The sequence below is a fragment of the Barbatula barbatula genome (assembly GCF_947034865.1).
Source record: "Barbatula barbatula genome assembly, chromosome: 18".
NCBI lineage: Eukaryota > Metazoa > Chordata > Actinopteri > Cypriniformes > Nemacheilidae > Barbatula > Barbatula barbatula.
This window is the reverse complement of record NC_136781.1, coordinates 5,551,451-5,565,488: the sequence shown is the minus strand read 5'-3', so window position 1 is coordinate 5,565,488 and position 14,038 is coordinate 5,551,451. Positions and strand designations below refer to the sequence as shown.

The window sequence follows — 14,038 nt, the reverse complement described above, 5'->3', positions numbered from 1 at the left end:
TCTTAAAACAACGAGGGTGCAGGCAAAGAACGTTTTTTTTACATTCCTTGGCTGGGGTGAATCATAACTCAAAAACGACAAATGGAACGCTAATACAATTCATGAATTATGCAGTTGTCATGGCAACATTAATCAAAATGCGTCAGTCTGCACACCATTTTGTCGATGAATTGATGATATACTGAGCACGATGATTCAGAGAGATCAGAGACTGTCACTCAGTACACCACATTTTAAACAATGACATAAAGACGCTGCATTCAAAAGATTAGGACTAAACTCTGTAAATCGATTTTTCGTCAGGAGATAAGCCAAATGCACAAAAACACATTTTCAGGCTGATGTGTTGAACTAACAAAAAGGGTGGTGAAGTTGGCATGATCAAGGCTAAAATTAGAGGACCCCTGAGGGTAGCCTTCATTAGGTTGAGAGGAGAATGATTATTATTTGAGATCTCAAGCCTGATTGCTTCTCAGATAGGGCTATCGGAACAAAGAAACCACAATGTTTATCTGTACATCTTTGACATCTATGAAATATGATCACTAGTTATTTACAAATAAGTACTAAAAAGTACCATGCTCAGCTTTTTTGGAGGTACAACGGAGTACCACATAAATACCATGCTACATGGTAAAAAGTCTATGTATAACTATCAGATACCAAAGTAATACCACAGTATGTTTTCATAGGGATATCTATCAGAAGCACTCCTATCTAACCCCATTCGTTCTCTTATTCCTTTCATTAACAGCTTGGTGCGCCACCGTTCCACCCCCCCAAATTCTCCCTCCCATACTTGTTTCTCCTCCAGTGTATAAAAGGCTTAGACGCTCTCAGTAAAAAGCTGATTTATTTTGTGGAGGTATCGATCGCTCTCTGCATTAAAGATTATAATTCATTACCCCAGCCACTTTTAATACATTAAACATTCAAAATAAAAATAAAATAAAACCGAGGTGGGTGAGAGGAGAGCACTCAGACACTATCCACTTACACACACACATACCGTTTCAATCACATTTGGATAAACACACGTGCTAGGAAACATTTAACACCAAAAAAAGTTTTTAAGGTTTAATTATATACAATTTCACCTTATTTAAATATGTAAATGCATTAAATCACACTGGTTCTGTTCAAATCGAACACATATTTGCACACTCTGAATTGTGGAGATTTACATGAATTAGCTTGCGTCAGTATTATTACTTACCATACTTATTATTCCTCCAGCATTTGTAATATTTATTCTAGAGAATAGACATACGGGTTTCACCCTGCAGACGATAAGATTTGAAAATGATATACGTGTGTGTCCCCAAAACAATGAAAGTTTAAAAACGTTAAGTAAGGTGGACTCTCGACAGCCATGCATCACTCAAATTTTCTTAAAATGAACAAAATTCAAGTCAACTTAGCAGACGCTTTATACATTTTCATACAAACATACAGTATAATTTGCAAATTGTCAAAGTGACATACACATCACAAGCTAAAGAAAACAAAGTGACGCAAGATTCTTGAAAATACAATGTGTGTTAAGATCATTGAAAAGATCCATCAAAGTCATTGCACTCAGTGTCGTGGGCTTAGCATTTCGCAAAGACCTGAAGATGGATGACAAACATATAATGAAACAAGACAGAGATACAACATACCATTTAATAATAGAGAGACATGGAGTCATGCATTCGTGGTCAAAATGCGTTGCTCACAAATGACCCAGTGTTCCATTATCGCAGCAAGCGCGCTCATACCGTGTAGTTTTTATTGCAAATACTGCATTTAGGGCTTGTGCACAACTCAGACAGCAATGTTTTATTGATGCAAATCTATTATACTGTTATCTTTGTGCTTTAACTTGTTTGTAATTGGTTGCATGGATACATTTTTCCATTTTTAATTCTTAATGCTCAATCTTTGATGAATATTCTGAACAAACACTTTCAATGTCATACTGCAACAGAGTAATGTGGTAAACAAACTATAATCTTATTTTAACTGCCTCCATGTGCTTTGGGATTCCTGCAATTGTTAAATATTAGATTAGTAATATTAGATTTACGCTACAGTTTTGTCAGACAGACATGATACCACTCTCATACAATACAGTAAGCAAACATCTTAAATATTTCAGTAGCCTAGACACCAACAAAAAGAAAACACACGTATACGCACACACATAGGTAGAGATGCCACAGAGCTCTGCAGGAGATGCAGCTTAACTTCACTAAAAATAATTCTCTCACGACGTGTTCTGCTGCTGCAGTTTACTGGAGAACAAAAGTAAACTGCGTATTTAATTAAAGGAATTGTAAAGACACACAGATGAGTTTTCGACTGGAACCTTCAACTCTGCTCTCACAAGGAGAAAAGTCTGAGAAAAAAAATGTTACACAACATTTTCTGATAAACATTTTCCTCATACATAAGGATAGTTCACAAAATTTTTTTTTCCACCATCTTCTTTCCACCATCTTCTTACTCTAAACCTGTATGACTTTCTTCTACAGAACACAAAAGATATTTTGAAGAATGTTGGTAACCAAACTTCATTGGCCCCCATTTAGTTTGTATGGACACAAGACCACCAAGACATTTTTCAAAATATCTTTTGCGTTCCACAGAAGAAAGAGTCAAATCTAACTAAATACAATTATTGTTTTTGTGTGAACTATCCCTTTAAGTTCAACATCTCATTCCAAACCACCCCCCTCGCACCTCCGGTTTACCCTTTACCCCCTTCAATGTTGGTGTTTCCGGCTCTGACAGGCTTTCAACTAGTAAATCAGTGAATTGATCTTGAGGGACAGCCGAGTGTCCTGGGTTCTGCTAAAGATCCATTTTCATTTCACAAGCAGCCCCTCCACCCCCGCCAGCGTCTTCTCCAGCATCCATAAACATCAGCACCCCACTCAACACTTGGTGACCCATAACTCCTTCAAGCTTTTTTTCTCTTACACTCTTTCACTTGCTCGCTCAGATCTTTCTGTTCTCCCCATGGGTGTGATGTTTTTATAAGCATGGGTGCTCTTTTGTAATGAATAAGGTAGCACAGATCACGAGGCCATATAGCGCTACATTGCCTCACAGTTGTATAAATAAGTAATATCCAGAATAATAAGCTTGCATAGTATTTTTTTGCAAGAAAAGTTTCTGAATTAGGCAAATAAAGCAAACTAAATTCCAACTAAACTTGACAACCAGTGATTACTAGACATTTTCATTGTGAGGAAACTGTTATGATAAATGTTCATAACAGCCCCTTTTGTGTTCGACTAAGACGTGTGAATGTGTAATTCCTTTACAGACGCTTTTTTCAAAATAAACTTACTGCGCATTTTTAATTCATGTGTGTGTTGTATCTGTGTTCCCTTGGAATCCAGTTTACAACCTTTGCTGCACTCGCGCAATCCTCCACCAACCAGAGGTACCAGAACACGACGCTTCCGGTTCTACAAGATCAAACCACATTTAAACACAGACAATCTGTGTCCACAACACGAGGATAAAACGACAGGGCCGAGAGGTATAGCTCGGTTTGACTGACAGAATCAGATGTTCCGCGCCTGACAATACACACGAAGCGCAGCTGGAGGGAGAGACAGAAGCGTGCTGATAAGATCGTTGAAAATGAGAGCACCGATGGGCACGGGCGAGACAGATAAGGGGGAGTGCGCGGCAAAAAACGAGAGACGGCAAGCTCTCATCTCTCGCTGCCGTTCTACCGCTAGCCTATAGGATGCACTCCAGCGTCATCTTCACTGAAGGGTTCCTATTTCAGCAACAGCCCCACACTGGCTGCTTTCACTGTGCCAATACAGCAAATTAAATAACACTTTACTAAGAGGGCTAGAGAGGGCCGGAGAGCCGGATTGAAAGAGGGAGGAAAGGAAGAGCTAAGTGCTGATGGGACGGTGATGAAGACTGGATTTAGGATAATTACTCTGCAGAACGCTGCCTCGCGTCCTCTCTCATCCGCTCGCCTTCGTTCCCCCCTCCGCTCTCATTATTTGGAGACGCTCGCCTGATGACAGTATCTGAGTTGGCTGTCGCTTATTAAAAAATGAAAATTGCTTCAGATGAGTTTATTAAACTCATCTCTCTCCCTTCTTCACAGATAGAGCGGCATGCTGAGATGAAAGGAGGCTCATCTCGTTGGAAACGGCTATACGAGATGTTCAAACCGCAGGAAAGAAATAAATCACGTAACAATTGGGAGTTCTTGCCATCTGACAGGGGAATTAGTTCGACACGGAAACAAAATCAATACGCATCAATATATTAAGATATTTCATCTGTTCTAAATCCATTTGCTGACATTATACTATTAACTCAAAGGCTTACGGTGTAATTAATGAAAGTTGCATTAAGAGCGGCCCGAGCCATTAGTTCAGAGAGAGGAGTTGACTTTAATGAGAGTCTTTTATCATACTGGAAGACAGGAAGTACACTGAAGAAGTAGAAATAGTGCACTTTCATTATAGGTTAAGCGTTACAAGCATTGACGTGCACTTTTGATTTCCTTAGATTTAATTCACAATTTAATTAATTAAGTCTATACAAACAATACTCACACAGAACACCTTATATCATTTCAACACAGTGGAAAAACATTTGACACAACTTCAAAGCAACATGAATTTATCCAGAAACTGAATTACGCGTAGCAATGTTTGGGTGATGCGTATGAATCAGGAAGTGTCGGGCAGCTATTATTGCTGTTTGTCAGACTACATCAGGTAGCGAGATGCACTGATGTGGCAGAAAGAGGCTTGAACTTGTGTGGCGTTTCCACAGCAACTATGACATCCTCTCATAATTTGCTCTTTGGTGGAGAATCTGCAGGTGAAAAACAGGTCTAATAGAGCTGAAAGTGCACACATACATTAGCAATAACCACTGTATACAGACATGAACACTGATGCCACTGCCATGTAAAATATCTGTGAATACTACAGATTGGAGGTTTGGCTATGCAAGATGTTACAATGAAACAAATGTGTGTCATCACAGTTTCAGCTTTCGGCACGTTTGTGAGTATTTCATATAGTCATAAAATTTAGTACTATAACATTTTAAATTAGTCAGTGTGGTGCTCTTGAATTAATTTCCTTTAACAATGTTAACACTGCATCTCATTAAAATGCTAATGCAGTCGGTGTTAGTTTGTTAGCTGCACGAGCAGCATGCGTAGCTGTCGCATGACAGCTGAGCTGAAAGAATAACTTCCATTAGTTTGTGCCCTCTGTCTCAAAACACAACTGACATCAGAGTCCAAACCACCAATCATCCGTTCCTCTACATGAACGTCTCAGTCTGGCCAGGAGGCTTTGAAACGAATATTTTAGTAATGTGATGACAGGATAGAACCACTGGGTACATTTTGTTTCCAAGGGGGACTATGAAATAGTTTAAGCTAAATAATAATGGCATTCGACAGATAGGTTAGTGGTGAATGTTGTGTAAAATGTTGAAAACAGAAAATGTACAAAAAAGTGCCCTAATAAACACATATTTAATTCACGTTAAATTTGATTCAAATAATGTTAGTATAGATACAAGTCACTGTAAAATGTGTGTGTGTGTGTGTGTGTGTGAGTCAGTCACACACCTCGTGGAAAGTAGGCAGACAGTCTGGTTTCATACAGCTCTTTGTCAGACTTCAGAAACACACAGACGATGACCCGGTCCAACTGACAGCAGACGAAACAAGAAAGAGAGAAATAAATAATGAATGAAGACTGAATAGCTCAAGCTGTGATTTTACAACAGAAACAGAGAGCACCACACACACACACTTTAGGCAATACTCGTAAGCATAATGATGCAATTCCACAAACAACAGGAAAATCATTTCCAGTTGTTTCTTCAGTTTGTAAAAAACAAACATGACGGATGCAAAATTTAAGACTTCCGTTGCACCTGCAGTTTTGTTTGTTTATACCTTTTTACAATAGGGTAGTTAATGCATGAACTAATAATGGAAATGTATGTTTACAGCATGTATTAATCATTGTTAAGGGGATAAATCACCCGAAAATGTCTTTTTGAAAAAAACTTCTGAACAACATAAAATAAGATATCTTGAAGAACGTTGATAACCAAACAACCATTGACTTCCACTGAATGGACACAAAGCGACTGAGACATTTCTCAAAGTATCTTCTTTGTGTTTCACAGACGAAAGAGATTCATATTGATTTTGAATAACAACAGGGTGAATCAATAAATTTTAATCAACTTGATTTTGAATGTATTTGTACAAATGGTGAAATGAATTAAGATGAATATAAAGAAGAATTCATGGTAGTAAGTTTACATTAAGTAATGAAGTAAGCCTGCCTTAAAGTGAAAGCTCCAAAAATATCATCATTTACTCACCCTCATGTCATTTCAAACCTGTATGACTTTCTTTCTTTTGCAGAACACAAAAGAAAATATCATGAAGACAGTTGGTAGCCGAACAGCAACTGTATCCATTCACTTCTATTGTATGGAGACAAAACCAATGCTAGTGAACGGGTGTCGTTGCTGTTTGGTTAATAACATTGTTTAAAATATAATCTTCAGGGAAGTCAGAGAGGTTTGAAATGTCAAGAGGGTGAGTAAATTAAATTATTTTCATATTTTGGGGATCAACAAACTAATGTATTTGGCAAAATTATATTCATTTACCCTGTTTTAACATTTTCAATGTACAGACTTTTTCAGTCATATGATCTCCCCTGTGAAAGGGTGGTCCACTAGAAAAGATCACTCGGGTACAATTGGTAAGCATATTCAAATGTCTGGGCCTTCTAGCCGGAGAGGCGCTGTGCCAATGACCTAACTGTCCTTGACACAACACCAGCAACAGTCCCAAATGCTTTGTGGTGAAAAAACAACATAAAAAGAATACATTGAGATCTGTGCCAGCATCCTAGAACCTCCATCTCCATGACAACAGTGGCGAGGGCAGGTGGGCTGTTCCTGCTTCTAATCATGTTCTTGTAACACATCATTGCATCCAGCCAGCACTCCTCCTCTGCCACTGAATTCTCTCTCCCTCTCTCTGTCATTTCTCTCTCTGTCTTGTCTAGCATTGTTATTTTCTTTTCCATTTTCCTTTTCTTTTGCCAAAACGACGCTTTCTTTCTCACTCGCACACATCCTGTCTTGCTTTGTCTGTCTGATTCAGATTCAAATTCGGGAAGCTTTATTGGCACGGTAAAAAATAGAGCTGAGCCGATCGATCTTGAAATATCCATACCCGCAAACTGATGTGGTACAAGAAAGATAGATCCTCAGGTATAATATTTATTAAAAAAAGTTTTATTTATTTAGTATGAAAATGTATACCATAAGTTTCAAATTAAAAACAGGTGTGAAGGATAGTTTTTTAATCCTTATTTGCAGATAATTGATCATGCTCTGTAATTGATATTAAAGGGACAGTTCACTCAAAAATGATCAAATAAATTAATTACCCTGTATGTTTTTTTGCACATGAACACATAAGAAAACATTTTGAAGGCTGTTGGTAAAGGAACAGCGCCGGCACTCATTCACTTTTATTGTATAGATACGAAACCAATGCAAGTTAATAGGTGCCAGTTAACAACTTTCTTTAAAATATCTTCTTTTGTGCTCTCCAGAAAAACAGTCATACAGGTGTTAAATGACATGGGGTTAAATTAATTATGACCTTAATATATGATAAACAATAACAGAAGTCTGATAATTTGCCGTTAAGGCTTTATTGTATTAACCATATCGATATTGGCAATATTGTCTTTAAAGGCAGAAAAACACTAAATATAAAAAAGTGGTATAGATCATCCTTATATGCACACATTAACAAAGACGTATAATTCTTCCTCTCTCTCTCATTCTGTCTGATATCTCTCGCTCTATCTTTCTCTGTGGGTTAGAGGAGCAGTGGGGTTCTTTTGCAGTAAAGCGCTGGTTAATTAGTGCTCTGTAATTAGAGTGTCTCTGTCATTTTGCATGTCTGTAGAGTAAAAGAAGGAAAGAGCAACTAAGCACGCAGCTCAGAGTGAGAGGAAAGCACAGGACAGGAGAGACAGATCAGCGAGTAGACGTGAGAAAAAAAAGATCACAGATGTGCTAAGGGAAAATAAAGGGAGCGTGGCTGCAGCGTGGGGTATGCAGAACGTTTGCTGAAGATGTCCTGACGGCTCATTTCCTGTTAAATCTTCTCTTGACTCACATTAACGCATTGGGGGCCAGAGATTGTGTCAATGTGTTTGTGGATTTCTTTTGTATATGTTATGTTCTGTGCAGCCTATACAAGCCCCGTTAGGAACCAATTAAAACTGAGGTTATATATATATATATATATATATATATATATATGTATGTCTGTGTGTGTGTGTGTGTGTGTGTGTGCGTGTGCGTGTGTGTGTGTGCTGAGTCAGAAAACAAAGTCCCTATGCAGCCACCATCTGCCATGGCTTGTACCTCATAGCAAAACAACAACAATGGCAAAAAAAGATAACCAATAGGAAAGAGCCACATACTATACAAGTGTACACACCTTCTCATGGTTTTCCTCCAGGTATTCTCTCACTGTTCTCAGGGCAACATCGACGGCTTGATCGGGAGGATATCCTGCATGACACGTCACCAAACACGACAGACGCATTACAAAAATAATCCTCATAATCGCTTTTTCCATCTTGAACAGCAAAACTATAACCTTCCTTAAAAGGGATGAATTTACTGGAGAAAGAGTTGCGTAAGATACTGTAATACTGCTAGACTGCTTTCAGGGAATATATCTTCTATTAGGTTACATTTTTCTTATCCCACTGGCAAATTGTTGTTCATAACCCATTTTGTGAGATTTATTCACAAAGCAAGAAAAACAATTTGCTAATGGGACAAGAAGAATACACTCAATACCTTGAAGATATATAAGTGTTTATATAGTATCCTTTTCATTTTTGCTTTTCGATATTTTACTGGGAAACAAGACAAACATTTAATACGAAAAACTATTTTTGGTTTGTCCATTGTTCATGGTTTTTTGTTTATACCATCAAGATTGTTTTTTCTTCTGATGGTGTAACTGGTCACAATTTCTTCTGAACTTTTCTTTATGTGAGTACTATTAATCCTCAACTCGTATGAGAGCCTAAAATCTAAATACACATTTTATTAATAAAACGAATCAGCATAATGCTTTTTAAAATACAGCTGCGGAAAAGATATGAGACAATTTCAAAATTAAATTAGGTACAGTATATGTTTGAATTATAATTTTCGTTGAATTCTGTGATCCACAAACAATTTTTCTGCCAAATTTCAAATAAAATGATTGTTTACACTTGCATTTATTTGCAGAAAATGAAAACTGGAGAAAGAGGTCAAAATAACAGAAAAGATGCTCTGTATTTTTTCAGATTTCAAATACTGCAAAGAAAACAAGTTCATATTAACTTTTAAGCAATACAACAGCAATATTTGTACGTGTAATTAGGAAAAGTAAAAAAAACTTTTTATATGATAACCTCGACTTTTATCACAGTTTTCATGTGTCCTGTCACGACTTTATGTCACAGGTTCAAATTCAACAGACACTGGACTGGAATGGACACAATACATCTAGAAATGCTGATTAAATGGAATTTTGAAATGGTCTCTTTATTTTTTCCACAGCTGTACTTTTACAGCTAAAACCATTTCATTTTCAAACTGTCAACTTCACGTCAGCTTCCTATTAATCCATACTAAATTACACACGAAAAAATAACAGAACGGCCCTTTATTATTACGGATACAAACACGCACATTGCTTCAACTGTGCTGTAATTATGATTGACTAAGAGGTGTCAGAGATCAACATGTTCACACCTTGTTAGCACTTCTCAGTATTGCCGAAAAATGTCTTAAAGACATTTAAGAAAAAAAACTGGTTGTTTTTGAAGAACTGAAGCTGTTGGCTGGGTTCATTTTTGTGTTTAATCTTGACACGTATAGTTAAGGAGAGGGATTATAATCACAGTGACATGCTCTTGCTCCTAATCTCTCCTAATCTGACTGTCTAATCCCACCCTTAATCTGAAAATCCCTCATGCTACTGCAAGTGATATCCACTCACTGATTCACTAAAATAAGGTTTCTACTACAAACATCAGCCACGAATAAAAGTACAGTATAAGCAAAAAGCTCGGCCTGTTAATGAATTATCAGAAGGTTTAATCATAAATGAGTCTGTAGAAAACTAAATAAATCTTTGATCAATTAATAAAATTATTTACAGAATGTAAAGAATATAAACAACTTCGTGATTAAAGACAAAACAGAACAGGCAAAACATAAATTGTTTAGAAAATCATAAAACATCATGCCCACCGTATACTCCAGTAGAGATACATGGAAAAGCCTAGACAGAAACAACAAAGAGACATAAAACGTATACTTAATTAAAACAACTTTTCACACTTTTAATTATGTAACATTTATTATTTATTGACTCCTAAATGTTTCCCCAAAATAAATGTGTGCTATTATAATAAAAATGTTAAATGGTTTACAAAGCACTTAGGGTTGTTCCTATTTATACAAAACAACAACAATAGCTTTTACAAGGGAAAGTGAATGTAAATTGATAAATTACAACCCATTAAAGATACAATCCATTACTAATGACACTGGGCTACTTGCAACTCAGAACTTAAGGTCTTAAAAACAAAAGCTTTACTTTAAAACAAATGAAGTGAGACACAGCCAGTCGCTGACGCTGCTTTTAAAGGTATTGGCTGTTACGGTACCACTTGAATGGTACTTCAACTGGTACTATTTACAGTTCAACGTCCTTGATCTTTTTTTGCCATGGAATGAAAGTGAATAAGAAAGTCAAAAGTAAATATAATCAAATTTGTTAGGAAAAAGAGTGACTAAAACGCTCAGTAAAATAATTAATTCAATGTTCCAAAGACGACAGAAATTTAGGGGTTTTAACACGATGGTGACTGAAGGTAAAAGATTTAAGAGGTTAACTTTTAAAACATTATCTCACTTTGTTAAAGACAACAATCTCTCACAAAAAACTCTATTCACATAAGCAAAAACAACTTAAAAAGAAACCTCAGCTGTCCTATATCCTATATGTATCCTAACCCGGGCACTGTGTTGAAATATTTTATATATGCAGTAACCTGTCATCAAATAAATCAATCGCTGAAAGAAATAAACTGAAACAGCTCTTGACTGTTTTAGTACATTCATATAAAATTGTAAGGGCACCGGATGAGCGCGAGTTATGTACTGTGTTATGACTGGAGTGATGGCATTTAAAATTTTAAACTGTGAAGCAGATATGAGATGTGAGTAATCCAGGGTGAGAGTTTTACATGATAATGAAATGTACGGGTTTATGTGTATTCATATGGGAGAAGGATACATTTAGCATGGAGCGTGTAAAATTCAGTATCTAACATTTACAGTTTCACATACAGATTCACTGTTCATCTGTTTTCGAAAAGGAAGTCCTCGCGCTTCTATTTTGCATAAATATTCAATCAGATTAGATCAAATGAGCTGTATCTTAGCAAAGCATTTGTGTTTGTGTTTGATCAGACTCTCACCACAGTCCGCAGGTTGTTCTCAGTCGCTGTTTGTAGGCAGTTATAATAACAGTTTCTAAGGGCGTCCTTTTCTCTCTCCCCCACTGAACCGTGGACTATCGGCCCCACAGTGTGAATTACATCTGTGAAAGTGAAAAGCATGCAACAAAAACATACTTAGAAACCAGAAAATATGAGAAATGTTTTTCATAACCTCGGTTTTTTTTCTGGTATCCTTGGTTTTTATTCAAGGATAACATTTTTAATAGAAAGACTTAAAGAAAGCAACAGACTTTTGATTCGCTCTTCTCTATTCACTAAAGCTTCTCCACTGTTTGTTGTTCTCGTCTCTGCCATCTGTTTCTCAATTAGTGAAGCCCCACTTGTCTCCATCCTGTCTCCTCCATCCCAATTTCCTCTTTCCTCCTCTCATTTACACACAGCTAAACAGCAGGCACGTTCAGATCGCCCGATAGTGACCTGCGAAGTGGACTTCAAAGGGCATTTGGCCGTTTTGAGTGTCATTCTAAATCATACAAAACATACTATATATGCTCAATCTGAACGGGACTGCAAACCGCATAGGAAACAAGTTTGGCTCAATAAATCAGTTCACAGAATGTGGAAAGATATAAACCCCAAAATTGCTTACGGACCCTTTTGACATTAAGCTGCAGGAGAAAATATTTCAATATTTCAAAGTCTATACTCCTTACAGCGCAAATGTCATTTATCGCTATATTTAAGGGTTTAAGAATGACATTACACTATTTATGTCAATATACTGTATACGTTTTTTCTGAAGTACTTCTGGATGCATGTTATTCACAATTATATGCAAGGAAGTATGTTCATTTTATTTAAATAAACACTTAACCCTTGTGTTTACTAGATAAATTATAAAAACGTTTACCTCAGGCATTAATATTTATTGAAGATCAATACATAGATTTGTCTTTATTTAGCACTTTTTCTCAAAAATTTGATAGGTAAATGACAAACCATAAATTATTAACCATATCAAGAACCATCCTTGTTTCCTCTATTTGGGTTAAAATAAACATCCGTACTAAAAACACATTTCTTTGTGTTACAAAACATCTCTGTTACACATCTTTGCGTTGCTTACTTCAACTTGTTTAGTCCCTTTTATTAAATATAAAATGTTAAAAATTGTATATTTAATATGTTGTAATATATAAATGACAAAACATTTGTTAAAATGACACAAAATGTGTTAAAATGACACATAATGTGTTAAAAGCCATAACACTAACAGTGTGATAACAATTTACACATCCTTTTTGTCCGTGTTTAGTATTTTTATACATTGTTATGGCTGTATTGATTTAAAAAACAAACAAATCATATTTAGGGTCCACCAGACCTGCAAACATTATCCGAATAACAAAAACATCAACAGCATACAAGGGTAAATAAATATGTTACATCATCATGTTTGAATTGACCTAAGCGTTGTGTTTCATGACACTGCAAGACTTGGGAGCACTGACTGCTGCGTAAGGACCATGTGAGTCAGAACGTAGCTAATGTGTCTGTTTCCCTTTCTAGCTTCTGTCTAAAACATTCACCCATCTGTCCTCTGCAAAGCTCATGTCCTCATGTGTCACTTCCTCAATCTCTCCCCTTTGCCCTGTTCGTCCTTCGGATTTCCAGCCGTCCGCCGGCAGTGACTGTGACACTCTCTCATTCGCCGACCCAATCCACCCGCCCCCCTCTCCCTGACACCTCTCTGCTGTCCGGCTGCGTTTATTTACCGTTGCACTCTGCAGTGTTTACAGCATCGATCCACCTCTGTTTGTTTAGTACAGCAGCACCATCATACATCAACCCGGGCAGAGACATTACTCACACACGTACATGCACACACACAAAGTGCAAAAGACAACAACAGACTGATGAACAGGGAAAAGCGGGCATGTGTTTCACTGGAAGTACAGTGTCACAGAAAGTGTGTTACGTCTGTGGCACAACATGATCTGTAAAGCGGGTGTCGAGGGAGAGGAAGATGACATAATCACCGCAGACACACAGGTGCTGCTGGGGGTTAAAGCAAACTAAAGAAAACAGCCGGGAGGTTTAGAAGTCACGCTGCTCCGCTTTCTCTGCATTTTTGTGAAACAAACACACACAAGTAACTTTAGAACAGTGTGCTGGAGGAATAAACACATTTTACTGTTCGGTGTTAGTAGTTTGAAAGGTTCAAAACATGCTGTGGAAGCTGTGGCCTAGTGGTTAGCAAACATGCGGAATACATGACAATAACTGCATGCGCAATAATGCACTTTCAATATAAATCAATGGGACTAGACATGCCCTGGAAGGCTTGCATTTTTGTTCAATCAGCTTTATAAATAAATGTTTGCTATTTGCGCTGTTGTTGTCCCTTTATAAGGCTGTAATATTGTTCTACTCTTGGCAGATGACCTTCTGGTTATGCA

The 14,038-nt window shown here is 37.1% G+C and overlaps 1 protein-coding gene across 2 annotated transcripts in view; it reads right to left on the bottom strand.

The window, feature by feature from the left end:
• Nucleotides 1-837: 837 nt before the first annotated feature.
• The window catches only part of macrod1 (mono-ADP ribosylhydrolase 1), a gene marked incomplete at its 5' end in the record, with an annotated part of 55,492 nt that continues 42,291 nt past the window's right edge, over nucleotides 838-14,038 (bottom strand). For both annotated transcript variants that reach the window (XM_079480307.1, XM_079480308.1), the window contains 5 exons: nucleotides 838-4,845; nucleotides 5,618-5,699; nucleotides 8,543-8,616; nucleotides 10,363-10,393; nucleotides 11,598-11,719. In XM_079480307.1, the coding sequence (XP_079336433.1) occupies nucleotides 4,820-4,845; nucleotides 5,618-5,699; nucleotides 8,543-8,616; nucleotides 10,363-10,393; nucleotides 11,598-11,719 (335 nt within the window). In that variant the 3' untranslated portion in view covers nucleotides 838-4,819. The remainder of the gene's footprint in view (nucleotides 4,846-5,617; nucleotides 5,700-8,542; nucleotides 8,617-10,362; nucleotides 10,394-11,597; nucleotides 11,720-14,038) is intronic.